Here is a 15,919-nt window from a genome sequence, read left to right as displayed (position 1 = left end):
TCTCCCAACCAAATTACATTCATTTGTCCACTTGGCAACAGTTGAATATGAAGGGGCAGAGTCCCCCAGTGTAGTACGGAAATCAGGATGAATGTCCTTTGCCTTCATATTTCACTGCTCAAATCTCGATTTTTTTCCATCTTCACTAACTGCTATGCACGAACGACAACAGAGCCATGTCACCACCACAGCTCTCTTCCAAGAGCACTGACATGGCATCTGTTTACAGGCAACAGTTCAATGAATATCACGTGACAACTCGTTGCACTAGCTCTGACCTCTTGTGGTGATTCCGAGAACTTTTCAAACCACCATCGTAATAAGCAAACATTATACAGTATTAAAGCTCTGGCAATAAGATTAGAAATAGAATAGTTCTGAGGCACCAGGAGAATAAGTGAGCAGTACTTACGGCAACAGTTCATTCCCATTAAAGTTCACAAAGATGCCTACATATACGGCGAGGATGGAGAGTAGCACACAGGCAAGTGCCACGGTGGCGAACTTATTGACAAACTTTACACCGATGAAAACGATGGTGCCCATTATCATCAGCAGACCAGTGCCGTACACCCTGAAGTTGTTGTACATGATGCTCGCATCTTTGGTGAAGTCACCAAATATGGATGCACTTGGAGCCATGTATGTCTAAGGAAAAACAAAGTTCAAGATTAACATTTTGCATTTTCTGATTCCTAAAGCACCTGTGTCCTTGAAATTTTTCCTTGTACCATTTTCAGAACTCAGTGATTAATATAAACTTGTGGCATTTAAGATATTGACATCAAGTATTTCATCAAGCACAGAAGATAATGAAACAAGGTTGTTTTATACATGAGAGTTCATAAAGGGAAAAGGATTTTGATTTGTGATCAATGTCCATGAGTTATTGATGCAAATATATTTTAATGGAGCTGTGTCCTTTTTGCATAAAAAGGACACACTATCTTTTGCATAAAAGGATTAAAGGACAGTTTTTATTGTTTGAAGTGCACCTTTCCACAAAAAGTATTGAGGAATGTGCTAAATAACTTGAGGAATGGTTGAGGAATGTACTAAATACAGGGCAGTCAATATAAAACTGGCCTGGGCCATATACATGTCTGACATAAAATAAGTTAATGAACATAAGAGCTATTCTTTACAGCAACATATGCCAACTTTCCATTTTACTGTGTCTTTTCTGATATACAATGATCTCTTAGCTTCTTAGATTACATTGACACAAAATGAAAAAAAAGGAACACTTTTTGGACCATATTCAGTTTGACCACACTGCATAAAGGCTAAAACTGCGGGCATACTGCAGATTCACCTGCATTTCTGTGTATATGATGGGCACTGCTGTGGAGCCTGTGCAGTGTCCAAGGTTTTCATTTTCACACCTGATACATTCATTCTTTGTGTGGTAGTTTTCCGTAAATCATAACAAGCGTCACAGCAATATACATTACTCTAATTTCTTAATAACAATAACAACAACAATAAATGATTTTTTTATACCTTAGCGATACAAAATTGGGTACAATAACTGGTGATTAACCTGTTTTCAATAACTTTTAATGATTCTGACAACATCTGAGGTAGTCAGTTTACAATCAGACCAAGCAAAGTGGGGCTTTTCTGAACTAATTATGATCCAGCATGCTCAAGTCATTTTTTACCCTTTGTTACTTTACACTACTTTGTCACATGCTAGACTGATATGAACTGTTCATGGTCATGCACAGTGTCCTAGTTTTCAAATATTCTGTTACACTCTACAAAGCGCAATACAGCACAATTCTGCTCACGTTTACAGCAACACTTTGTAATTATTCAAGCTATGGGTGATTTACCTTGTACATTCTTCGCAGGAGCAGTTACAGCAATCACTGTTTAGGCTCTGAAATTTCATTTATTTTACCACAACGGTTTCAAATGTTTTCACATGCACCTCTATACTAAAGACATTTTCAACACTTTCAACACATCAAGAAACATTTCATGATTTCCATTTCACTTTGTTGACACAAAAATTAACTTGCGACCAACAGATTTAGAGTGTGCTAGTTGATGATCTCCATTTCCCTGTTTCTTGATGGATGAACTGTATACAGAACCTAGATTGTGCAACATCAGACTAATTTTTCAAGCTTTACTTACTGGTTTGTTTTACTGGACCACTACAGTCAGACATAACAAACGATGTTGGGAGCTGGCCCTGGAATGCCATGCCATTTCTCCCTATAGACTTTCCACAGGTGATTTGACACATTTTAACAATCCAAATATGGGAATATGGTCCAAGATAACCTCTAAGGAGCATCTTTTGACCTAGGTTATTTGGATGGACATGACTTGTTTTAGGTGGGAATGATGTTTTCACTACACTGCTGTGAAGTGTATGCTATCAACTGTGGACAGTTGGCAGAAACAATAGAGCAGCAAACTTCTCAATATGTACTGTCCACAGTTGAGATGAATGCATGCTGCAAGAATATGGGTACAAAATAGGGTGATGTGGTTAAGCAAGAAAGTATACACTGTTCTAGAAATGTTTTCATAAATGTAACAACATGAAAATTGTAATTTACTTGACTTGTAGAGGTTTGATCAATGCAAATATATTAAATCATATCACATCTTCAGTGGATTGATACTTAATTTTTATGGATGCCAAAAATCTTGCTATGTTATTTCTCAAAAGTATAGGAAATGTCACAGCTAAAATTAAGGTTACATATGTTGGGATGCAAATAGTCAAACACTAAGACAAAAAGTGTGGAATGTCTTTTCTTTGACTTATAGATCTTCTGTGGACTGCTTTCCATATTCTGCCTTGTTTTTGTGAAAACTGCTAGCATTAAGTGTATACTTTTGTGGTATATGTGTGTGTCTTTGAAAACACTAGGAAACAATTTTTAACTTAATTTCCGTTGACTTCGATTCTTAGGCTGTTTTAGAGGTAAATGGACATGTTGATTCCAAAACTGTACTTTTTTCCTATCACGTCAAGTTTTGTTTCTATAGTTGTTGCGCATGTGATTACGCTTCTCATAGGTAACTTGTTTGTTACAGAAAGCAGTGCTGCACTCTGTCAGCGTACCTCAAACCAGTGACGACTGGACGGGATAGTGATGCCACGCGACAGCTTTAGATTCCTATTGTCTAGACTAATGTGGCCAGTTACGCATGAGATGCTGTAGTAAACAGGTGTACTTGTTGCTCTGATATAGTGAAGCTGGTTTCTGATGCATAGTGCAAGAATTTGTATTTACAGAAGATTAGCAGTATTTAGTTCTTATTTATATATAAATGAAAAAGTGTCTTTATGTCTGCCGCTAGTAGTTCACACCATAAGTGCTTAAACAGCCCTGATTCATTTTGTTATTTGTTTTACCATTCCCAGTCAACGGACAAACATCAGTAATTTTGTCAGGGAAGCCTATCGACCAAGATAAATCATGGACCCCTCACAAAGTCTGCAAGCAGTGTGTGGAGGGTTTGAGAATGTGGACAAAAGAAACACGCGATAAATTTCATTTGGTATACGAATGATTTGGCGAGAACCCAAAGACCACTCCAGTGATTATTACTTTTGTATAGTAAAAATGCCAGGATATTAAAAAAAATTAAAAAATTAAAAGAACAAATATAGAATAGATTACCCTACTTTAAAGTCAGCTATACTCCCTCTGCCACATTCAGATGAAATTTCAGTGGCAGTATTTCAAGAATTACCCTCTTTGGAAAAATAAGAAGCAGCGTCAGGCGAAGATCGAAGTGACCGCAGCGATGAAGATTTTAAAGGTGACAATGATTCTGTTTGTAAAGGACTGGTACGGGATTTGGGACTATCTAAAAAACGCATCAGAACTTCTAGCATCAAGACTGCATGAAAAACATTTGTTAGAAAAAGGAGCTAAAATCACCTACTTCCAATCGAGAGAAAGTGCATTTCTGCAGTTCTTTCAGAGTGCTGATGGATTTGTGTATTGTCACAACATACCTGGTTTAATGAATGAATTGGGAATTTCAGACTATAACACAACTGAATGGCGATTGTTTATAGATAGCTCAAAACGTAGCTTGAAGTGTGTTCTCCTCCACAATGGAAATTTATACCGTTCAGTCCCAATAGGCCATTCAGTTTTCTTGCATGAAAAATATGAAGACATAAAGAAGGTCACTGACGTGTTGCAATATAACTTGCACCAATGGATCATCTGTGTTGACCTTAAAATGGTTTCTTTCCTTCTTGGCCAGCAACGCAGATATACCAAGTATCCATGTTTTCTGTGTATGTGGGACAGCAGAGCTCGTGAGAAGCATTGGGTGCAGTCAAAGTGGCTGCCAAGTTCTGACCTGAAACCTGGTGATCCAAACATTGTAAATCATCCACTTTTCGACAGAAAAAACTTTATATTTCTTCCTTTGCATATTAAACTAGGTCTCATGAAGCAATATGTTAGAGCTCTGTCAACTAAAGGGGACTGTTTTAAGAATCTCATTTCGGCATTTCCTAGCTTGTCATATGAGAAGATGAAGGCTGGTGTCTTTGATGGGCCACAGATTCAGCAACTTATTAAAGACAGACGTTTCATAGAAACAATGACCGAACTTGAAAAGAATGCTTGGTCGGCATTCAAAAGTATTGTCAAGGACTTTCTAGGAAATACATGAGCCAGAATTATGTTGAAATTGTTCAACAAGTCTTAGAGAGCTTTAAAAAGCTTGGCTGTAACACGAGTAACAAACTGAATTTCTTACATAGCCATCTTGCTAACTTTCCAGAAAATCTTGTTGCTGTTAGCAATGAACAGGGTGAGCGATTCCACCAAGATCTGAAAGTCATGGAAGCAAGGTATCAAGATAGATGGGATGTCAGTATGATGGCTGACTACTATTGGAGCATCAAGCAAGAAAGTCCACACATGGAACATTGTAGGAAAAGTTATAAGCAAAAATTTGTTCCCTAATATCTTTGTTTTTATTATTTATATAAACACAATGTAACTTTGAATATTATAATAACCTTTGAATGAATAAAATATTCTAATATTCTACTACATTTGGTTAGTACCCACTTTATTTTCCTTTGTATGCCCAATTTTTATGACTTTTTGGGTAAAAACTTGACGTGATACAGAAAAACTGCTAACAGTTTTGAATTCAGAGACCAAAAATTAGTTAAGAACAAGTCACAGATCTAGTACAACAAAATGGCTGTTCCCCAGTGTAATTTAATAACATGTTTATTGCTATCACTGCTTTTATTTAATGGTGGAACATTGTTCCCACAAATGGTGACTAAGGTGCACACCACTGCAGATAACAAACACATCAAAAGTGATGTTACTTTGTCGGCTACTATGGACACTGCCTTTTCAGGACAGTTGTGTGCATTAGAGGAAGCCGCAACCATTTCAAAGCTGGTGTTAAATTTTGGGCAAGTGCTGGGCACTTCTCATAATACACAGCTCCTGGGCAATTCGCTAACAAATTGCATTGCATTTTCCGTGCCAAGTGGAAAATTTGTTGCCCCGCCGTACATGCCACAACAACCAGATCTATGGTTCCGGGTCCTAGAACTTCCTTTTGAAACCTACAGTATCATGGATGACAACATGCAATTCATTCAGACAATTGGCACATTTGACTCTCAGATCTTGTTATTATTGCATAACATTGTGTACAACACACTCCAAGTGAACAAATATACACACTGCAAGGACAATGTACTTCACCATGCATGTAAACTAACAGACCTTCCCATATGATAAGTTTTACAAAGAGAACTTATCGGTGATAAAGTCACCTTCTGTATATGGCATCATCTCTGGTCAACATTTTACTATCCTGAAGCAAGTGCAGGTTCATCAGTAGCCCTTTGGAGCGAAGAGTGTTGTGGTTGCAAGTAACACCTCAAACCCAGACTCTCAGTTACTCACTGCTGACAAAGTATATAATTCATTGCTATGGAATAATGCAAGGGGACATGAAGCTGGACATGGGGTCGTGAGTGTAGTTACAGAAGACAATGGTACAGGGAAGTAGCTTCCATTAACAGAAGTAGTTACTTTGCTGCAGAACTTGTTATTTCACCACAGTGTGACTTCAGCACTCTCAAACAACAACTGCGGGAAGATCCTGCAATTCCCAGCAGCCCCCAGCCTGCCAAGCAACACAATGCTTGCCCTGATGTCAGCCAGCACCCTAAACAGTACTGGTATCATTCCCACTTTGGACCATGAAGTAAAGTGCCTACACACCATTACAAAAATTTCCTCATCATATGCTCTGATGTCTGCTGTGAAGGCTCAAGTGCACTTAAAACACAATTTAATAAGCACAGTATAGACAAGAAGTATAATCATGAACGCAATGCGATGAAACTACTTTCTGCATCAGGTCATGTTGGGTGAATTTTTGATTTTTACGTCAGCTAAAGTGCAATTATTTTGATTTGATAACATCACTTCGTTGAAACAGCAACATTGTATTTTACAAGTAAATAATTTTACATTCAACAGATGACCACAATGTTATTAACAAAATTTGACTTGACTGTGAGCCACAGCTATGATATGAGAATGTCAATCTTAGTTTTTGATTCAGTTTTCTCAACTATATTACTTTTGCAATGTCACAAAAACCTTTCTATTTCCAGGCACATACTTTACTACTAGTCTATGAGCCCACTCATAAATAATAAATGAAAGATATTTTCTGCTATACTGAGTATTTTGAAATAAAAAATATGGATTTTCACACCGTATTTTCTCATACTGAAAGTTCACTACAAGGCCACCCGGAACACTGGTGTCATTCCTGTCATTCTCTGATTCTTGCACTTCTTATATTTTGGTGTTGTGATGAGGTGTAAACCCACTGTAGGTATAATCAAAATATAAATGACATATTTGTCAACAAAGAAACAAGTAATGCTGTTATATGAACTTCACAACCTATGGAAGTAATTCCCTACTGGGTGACCAGGGACATACCAACAATGGAGTTGAGGTGGTTGATAGTGAATATACTCCATTCACAGAGCTCACTACATCGACATGTCCACATCGTATCATGACTAACATCTACTACTGTTTTTGGCCTACCCACAGATATTATCTGCTCTCTGGGCAGTGATGTGTGCCATTACTAATAACCCACAGAGAAAACCCGCAGACACTCAGTGAGGAGCACTGAAGGAGAGATATGAGCAATGTCATCATCTGGCTGAATAGTGTGCACAGGTGTGTGTGACCAGCTGTGTTATGTCTGGCTGCAACTCAGGACATGGCTGAACCACTTCCCATAGTGCTGTTGTGCATGGCGCTGGTGCTGTACAGGTGGTAGGGTAGGAGGTGGTGCGAAAGGTGCCTGGTATGACTTTACCAGTTCTCTGGTGGTGAGAATGGGGATGAATGGAGTGAGAGCAATGGGGTCACTTCTATAGCAATATCTGCTCCAGCCTGCAGCATGGGTGTAGGAAGTTATCGTGGTAGTATTCTCCAGCATAGTTGATGTTGTTGGATAGTGTGTACTAGCGGTCAAGCTGTTGGATGTATGTCACTGTCATCACTGTGGGCAGCATAGCACAGGTTGTTATCAATGATTTTGACGGTAATGTCATACGGATTTAAGTCTCCAAGGGAGTGCTGTGTTCATGTTGGCTGCTCACACACTGGGTCATTGTTCATGGTATGAACAACATCGAGTGAAAAATTAACTCGACATCCACGAAAGAAAATAGGACCATTAAGAATAATAGATTGTGCAGTGCCATTTCCTCCAAGTTTATTTTCCAAGCTAATTATGTGTTTGTAAACTGGCATGCGATGGCGGCGATGATGATAGACATGTCAACAAAGCACAGTGCTTCAATGCTGTTGCAGATAGAGCTCACAGCGGAATGATTCCGCTGGCGTGCACTGCCCGCTTATATAGAGAACGCGTGACCTTGATTACGTAAGAGCGCTGATACCGGACTTAGCCGCTGCGAGGACCGTCATGGGAGCAAAATAGCATACGCGCGCTGTGGTCGTACTATCAGCGTGCGTACCCGTTGGTGTGCCAGCCTAGCGCCAAGCCAAGCGGGTTGCGTAACCACCCGGCTAGGCACCCAGCGGGCAGTGCGGCACTATGCTTTGTTAATTTTTAAAAATTGTTGCATCCTTGAGCCGCCAATTACCAGATGTAGCGATTCTAGCGGTTCTCGGCTGACGCTCCTGGTTACAGGAGTCAAGGATAACACTTTATTAATAATTGTAATACGAAGTAATATCACCAGTTACAGTTACATTTTCGGCAAGTACACCAAGTCCTTTCATCCATACATGTATTTTCTCATCATTAGAAACTTTCCTACAAGAACGGGTATACAGAGTAAAAGGCATATTACTATAAACAGAACTAGGTCTACTTTGCGTCTTCGGGTCGATTCCACAGTGCCATGTCTTGTAGGTGGCGACATCTCCCAGAGAATCCATGCTAGTTTCAAGTGATTAATCAAAACAGTTGTTGGTTTATGGTTAATTAGAATGTCAAATGCATGTATACCTCTCTTTAGAACTTTGAAAGGTCCTGTGTATGGTGGGTTTAGCACTTGTGGTACTGTGCCACTCAGTAACATCACATGTTCACAATGTGACAGCACTTTATGTCTGAAGACCTTGAGTACTGAATGCAGAGTGGAAGGTGGCCCACAGATATGTTTATGTGCTCCTTTATCCATTAAACTAGTGCATGTCGCTCCATTTGCTCAGGATCAGTGGGAAGTAACAGTGATTGAGTGTATAGTATCTTAGTGAAGGGCACTTGCATGTCCTCCTCTAAGGTGATTTTAATGTTGAGTAGTGCCCATGATAACACTTTGGTCCACCACCCACCATGGCACATGAGGTCGGCTCTGAGAGTCCTGTGCCACTGCTCGACCAGCCTGTTACTCTGGGGGTGATAGGGTACAGTGCAGTTGCTTTTGATAAACAGATGTTACACAGAGTGCCGAGCAGTGCCAGCTTCAACTGTCAGCCTTGGTCTGTAGTTATGCTGCCTGACATGCCAAAACATGCAGTCAACATTTCTACAAGGATGCGGGTGGTGGACTGTGCCCTGATGTGTTTGAGGGTAACCACTTCCACCCAGAAGAGTGCTCTGTTGGTCATTGACCGAAGATAATTGAATCCCTTGGGCTGCAGGAAGGGCCAATGAGATCATGGCAGAAATTTCAAAATGACCAATTGTTGTGTGTGTATTCAAATTTTACTTTGTTGGCATGGTACATGTGCCTGTGCCCAGGTGCAGTATTCACGCTTGATGTTGTGCCAGATGAAGTGTTCTGTAATGAGGTGGACAGTGAGTCTGACACCAGGGTGGGGCAGGCTGTGGTGTGGGCCGCATATTGCGTGACCCATTGTTTGTGGCACCAGAGGACAGATCCTGTTAAGAGAGATGTCACAGAGAATTGTTGTTTCAGTCATCGGAATAGTGCATTGTTTGACTGATAAGCCAATAGCTTGTTGTGCATAAAATCCATGATGTTTGCACTGTTGCACTGGTTGGTGGCTAGCTTCTCATAATCGAACTGGACATGACACTAACTCATGGTAAGTAGTTGGTAATGAGATTATCAACCCCTTTTGGTCAGATATACCAAACGGGGTAGCTTGGTGGTTAGCCCATCAGGCATATGAGGATGACAGTTCAAACCCATGTCCAGCCATCTTGATTAATGTTTTCCGCGATTTCCCTAATTGCTTCTCACAAATGCCAGGATGGTTCCTTCAAGAGGCCACAGTCATTTACGTTCCCCATCCTTCCCTAATTTGAGCTTGTACTCCATCTCTAATGACCTCATTATCAGTGGGACTGTAAACACTAATCTCCTCCACCTCGTCCTCCCATGTACTGGGGGACATCTGTAGTGTCCTTTGACGGATGTCATATGGCATCAACAAGTGGCTTACGGTGTGTAAATATGAGGGTTGACTGAAAAGTAATGCCTCCACCTTCGTAATTCTTCAGCAGTTGGCAGCATTGGTATGTGACAGGTACTGGCTTGTTCCGTAGCCTTCTCTACCAGCTCCAGTTGGCGGGAAGCCTTAGCACTGAACAGTTGTGTTGTTACAGTGTAAAGTATGGAACCCCGTGCAGACGGTTGGTCAATGCAATTTAAGCAACGTACAGTCACTGAATTCTTGACAGCAAAAGGTGTCACTCCACAGGAGATTCATCAGAGAATGAAAGCAGTTTATGGTGATTGTGTTGATATGAGTACTGTGCATCATTGGGCGAGTAAGTTTAAAGATGTTGAGGTGGGAACATATGACCTGCTTGACAAACAAAGAGTTGGACATCCTGTGACAGCAGTTTCACAAGCAAAATGTTGACAGACTGATTTAGGAAGATCATCGTATCACTCAGAGAGAAATTGTAAGCACAATTGGCATTTCACAAGAACATGTGGGTCACATTATTGCTTTGCTTGGCTATTGGAAATCTATGCATGCTGGGTACCCCGGATGCTGACTCCTGAAATGAAAGAGCACAGACTTGAAATTTGCCAGGAACTCCTCTCACGTTACAAGAATGAAGGTGTCACCTTTCTCCATCCAATTGTGACAGGAGACAAAACGTGGGTACACCATTATGGCCTGGTGACAAAACGTCAGTCTGTGAAATATTGATTCAAAGACTCGCACCAGAAAAAGAAATTCAAGACACAGTCCTCAGCTGTAAAAATCTCAGCCACAGTTTCCTGGGACGCAGATGGTGTTATCCATGTTGATTTCCTTGACTGTGGAACAACAATAAATTCAGAGCGTTACATCACAACGCTGCAAACTCTGAAATGATGACTAACAAGGGTCCAAAAAGAAAAGGGAAATGTTTTCCTGCAGCATGACAATGCCAAACCACACACTTCACATACCACCACAGCATAACTTCGGAGACTGAATCTCACCACTGTATGGCATCCTCCATACAGTCCAGATTTAGCACCATCCGCTTCCATCTGTTCCTGATAATGAAAGATGATCTGTGGGGACATCATTATGCTTCTGATGAAGATGTTGAGAGAACTGTGAGACTGTGGTTGCGGAAACAGAGTGTCGACTTCTTCTGAGACGGCTTCAGAAAACTAGTTCATTGTTGGCAGAAATGTATCCAATTGGTGGTGATTATGTGGAAAATTGAATATTTGCAATTAAAGATCACATTCCAAGGATTATTTCTGTGTTTGATTTATTAAAATATTCCCATCCAAACGCAATTAATGAAGGTGGATGCACTACTCTTCATTCAACCCTATTATACCATGTTGCCCTCTGATATCTTCACTGAAATATCTCACCACCTCTTAACAAGCAAGAAGTTCTTAGTCAAAGGCTGACCATCTGGATTGAGAGGATGTAAATTCCCATGAGAAGAACTGAAGGGGCTGTGCCTCACCAGCCACTATGGCTGTTGCAGTGTAGTGCCAATTGCAGTGTTGCCTGTGCAAGTGGTGACGGAGTTGCACATCTGGAATAGGGTGGGCCAAAACGATCACATGTGCCAGGCAATCCTTAGTGAGTTCAAATCTGCCCTAAATCTTTGCAGTCCAGTCAATCTCCCTTCTCCCCTGGTTGTTAGATCCAGCCAGTTCATCAGTGAGAGCTGCTTGTACAGCTACTGCTTGCGTCAGGTGATGCCAGTAGCTCGTGTCTTATGGTATTGGCTCAGTCTGGGGTTGGTCTGATCCCAGCAGCACTATGTGCCTAAGGAGGATACATTCTGCTATTCATTAACTGACATTTATCCTCTCACTTATCACAACACCCCAGTCATTTTGGGCAGTGAGAACTTGTTCAAGGTGTCAGTTGTGGTCTTTGTGCATAGCTGATAAAATGAGAATGTCATCCAAATAGGCATACCAGAAATCAAACCAAAAAAGAGTGCCATATGAAGCTCTACCATGTGTAAGCTGCATTCTTCAAGCCATACAGCATGAAAGATATTGAAAGATACTGAACAGTGTGATAAACATGATTGTTGCAATATCGTCCCTTTGCATTGGGATTTGTAGGTAATCTTTTTTACACATGCTGAATATACACTAATGGGTAAAATAACAACATCAAAAATTTCGGGAATACATCCGTCTAGTTAACATATTAAAGTGATTAGCGCTGCAGGATCACAGGTTAATATCAGTGTGAGATTAAGCCATTGCAAATGTGAAATGCCAGTATATTAATAACAAGTGTTAACCACTAGAATGTTGAATGCAAGCATGTAAACATGCATGCTTTGTGTTGTACAAGTTTCTGGGATGAAGTTCCATGCCTCCTGCACTTGATCAGTCAATACAGGGATAGTTAATGCTGTTTGTTGATGACACTGGAGTTGTCATCCGATGATCTCCCATGTGTGCTCGATTGGAGACAGATCTGGTGATCAGAAGGAACAAGGCAACGTTCTGACACTCTGTAAAGTATGTTGGGTTACAACAGCATTATCCTGTTGGAAAACACCCCCTGGAACAGTGATCATGAATAGCAGTACAACAGGTTGAATCATCAGACTGACATACAAATTTGCAGTCAGGGCATGTGGGATAATCACGAAAGTGTTCCTACTGTCATACAAAATCATACCCTAGATATAGGCCCATTGTGTCTAGCCCGTAGACAGGTTGGTTGCAGGTCCTCAACTGACCTCCTTCTAAGCACTACAAGGCCGTCACTGGCACCGAGTCAGAAACAGATTTCATCAGGAAACACAACAGACATCAACCCTGCCATCCAATGAGCTCTCACTTGACACCACTGAAGTTGCAGATGGCAGTGGAATGAATGCTACAGCGCATCTGGCTCAGATCTGTCCTTGAAGTAACTGATTTGTAACAGTTCTTTGTGTCACTGTAGTGCCAACTGCTGCTCAAATTGCTGCTACAGATGTAGTGCAATGCGTCAGAACCATACACCAAACACAATGGTCTTTCCTCTCAGCAGTACCATGTGGCCGTCTGGAACCTAGTCTTCTAGCGACCATACATTCCCCTCAATACCACTGCCAGCAATCATGTACAATGGCTACATCCTTCCAAGTCTTTCTGCAATACTGCAGAAGGAACATCCAGCTTCTCATAGCCATGTTAAATGATCTCACTAAAACTCAGTTGTTGAGAATGGTGTGTTTGTCACCTTTAAGACAGTTTGACTACCATCAGCCCACCACATCAAATCTAAAAGCAACTAACACTCACAACTGTATTTAATGGAAAGTTGATTTGCATCCTCATAGTGGCATTACTAGTGCCACTCTTATGCAACTGGCGTGAAATTTGAAAATCTTACAGATGTAGAAACTCATCTAGCAACTCTTGTTTATGTTCAAAAACTACTGCTTCGTGTTGTGATTTTTTTTCCCTATCAGTTTAGTTGCACCTGTTTGTGAGTTCATGAAATCTTGTATATCGGGCTGTCATACTCCCTACCGGTGTTGAGAACTCTTTAGGCACCACAGAGTCTCAAAGTTGTGTCTTTTAACTGTACTAATTTGATCAGTGATGCCTATAGGCTGTCAGATGGGCGAACTATGCCTGACTATAGCAATTCATCAATCACTGTCTTAGCGGCATGTAAGCTACCCACGACCAATCGACGCATCTTGTGACACACTGGCGGCTGTTAGAATATGATGCACCTTGCCAATATGCATCACAGAAACTTGCGCCTTTGTGGGAGCATGACTAGAAAGGATGGTGAGGTGCTGCACATCGAAGCAGACTGCACTGTATTACCTCTGTGTTACAGCATGTGTTCAGGGTCATCAGATGTATAGGTGCTGCATGAGTGGGTGGAGGGGCATGGTCAGTCAGCAGGGTGAAGCCAAGCATGCATCCTCACTCACAGCAGAGCAGTGGCTGTGTGAAATGACCCTGAGTTGCTGCTGTGTCATGTAGGCATGGGATTGTCAGGGTGAATAACCTTGGGACGTGGCAGAGCATATCGTGGTGCAGGAGCAAAGCATGTTGTATGTCCAGAGAGAGATAGAAGTGATGCAGGAAGTCAGTTCTCAGAACCAGTCTCCCAGGTGTATGATCAAGGGGATGTGCGTATCCGTATGACTTTATGGTAAACATGACACGCATCTGGAGTTCAGGAATGCACATGGTGTGCGACAGTTATGTGTGGTGGCACCAAAGTGACTATGGTACCACAGCATAGCTGTGACCTTGAGACATCCACGGCACCCTTGCCTTTGTCGCCAAGAATTGCTGACATGGTGTGTGGGCTGCTTGTTGCTCCTTGTGAGTGGGGGGAGGGGGAGTTTGGTGCGTAATTGTGGAGGATTGGCTTGGGTCATCCAGTGGGGTGTCCGACGACAGTCGTGGCTGCATGGTGTGGAATTATATGCGTTGCAGATTTTCAGGTGGTCCAGTCGTACTGTAAGCATTCTGTCCACCAGAGCCATTCGTTTTTCCAAGGGTTCAGCTTCCTCTGACATAACTGCCAGTTATAGTTGTGGCAGAAGTTCGACAATAAAGAGCAGCCAAAGGGCAGCATCTGGCATGAGATTAATGTCAAGAGTAGCACAGAGTGAACAAAGTTGGCATTCTATCAGTCAATTGTTGTTCATGGATAGCTTGTTTCAACTTTTGCTAGGCTGTCCAAGAGAATCATTTTCACAGTGCAGATCTGGCTGTGTCATACTTGCTGTGGGTGGTTGGTGCTAACATGAGGTCACTGATTAAGTCAGTGTTTTCTGCCATATGCCAAATAAGGGTAATACATCAGGTGTCGTGATCAGAAATGGCTAATGAACTAAAGGCACACTCCATGGTGGTGAACCTTAAAGTAGGTTGTTCTGGTCGAAATGGTGGCAGTTTAGCCTGGAAACTGAGTGTGAGATAGGTTAATGGCTATGATACGGCATGGTTATGGTCAACCAAGTTGATATTGACGACAATAAACCTTTCCGAGACTGCAGCGTGGTAGGAAAGAAGGCTCATAAGTTGTCAAAGTACCCGACTGGCTGTATAAGTACGTGTGAAGTGGGTGAATGTCCAGTCACATATATACAAATCCTTGTGCAACACGTTTTGCAGTTGATGTGGGGTCACTACTATGGCAGTATTTCCCTACTGGGTGATGGGTAATGTCACAATAATGAAGTCAAGGCAGTTGATAGTGAATATACTTTATTCACAAAGTGCAATATATCAACATGTCTACATTGTATCGTGGCTCAGAACACACTGCTGTCTTTGACTCACCCACTGATATTCCTCTGCCCTCTGGCAAGTGATATACACTATGTGATCAAAAGTATTCGGACACCCCCCACCCCTAAAACATATGTTTATCATATTAGGTGCATTGTGCTGACACCTACTCCCAGGTACTCAATATCAGTGACCTAAGTAGTCATTACACATCATGAGAGAGCAAAATGGGGCACTCCGCAGAACTCACGGAGTTTGAACATGGTCAGTTGATTTGGTGTCACTTGTATCATACGTCTGTATGCGAGATTTACACACTCCTAAACATCCCTAGGTCCACTGTTTCTGATGTGATATTGAAGTGGTAATGTGAAGGGACACGTACAGCACAGTAGTATACAGGCTAACCTCGTCTGTTGACTAGAGACTGCTGACAGCTGAACAGGGTCGCAATGTGTAATAGGCAGACATCTATCCAGACCATCACACAGGAATTCCAAACTGCATCAGGATCCACTGCAAGTACTATGACAGACAGGTGGAAGGTGAGAACACTTGGATTTCATGGTCGAGCGGCTGTCCATAAGCCACACATCACGCCCATAAATGCCAAATGACACCTTGCTTGGTGTAAGGAGCTGAACATTGGACGAATGAACAGTGGAAAAACATTGTGTGGAGTGACTAATCACGGTACGCAATGTGGCGATCCAATGGCAGTGT

At 41.6% G+C, this 15,919-nt stretch overlaps 1 protein-coding gene across 1 annotated transcript in view; it reads right to left on the bottom strand.

Moving 5' to 3' along the window:
- LOC126263285 (solute carrier family 12 member 4) overlaps positions 1-15,919 on the bottom strand; it is a 277,199-nt gene that overhangs the window by 161,804 nt on the left and 99,476 nt on the right. Inside the window, exon 5 of the mRNA XM_049960371.1 lies at positions 413-648. Coding sequence (XP_049816328.1) covers positions 413-648 — 236 coding nt within the window. The remainder of the gene's footprint in view (positions 1-412; positions 649-15,919) is intronic.

The sequence above is a fragment of the Schistocerca nitens genome, chromosome 6, assembly GCF_023898315.1.
Source record: "Schistocerca nitens isolate TAMUIC-IGC-003100 chromosome 6, iqSchNite1.1, whole genome shotgun sequence".
Classification (NCBI taxonomy): Eukaryota; Metazoa; Arthropoda; class Insecta; order Orthoptera; family Acrididae; genus Schistocerca; species Schistocerca nitens.
This window is presented reverse-complemented; position numbering and strand designations above follow the sequence as displayed.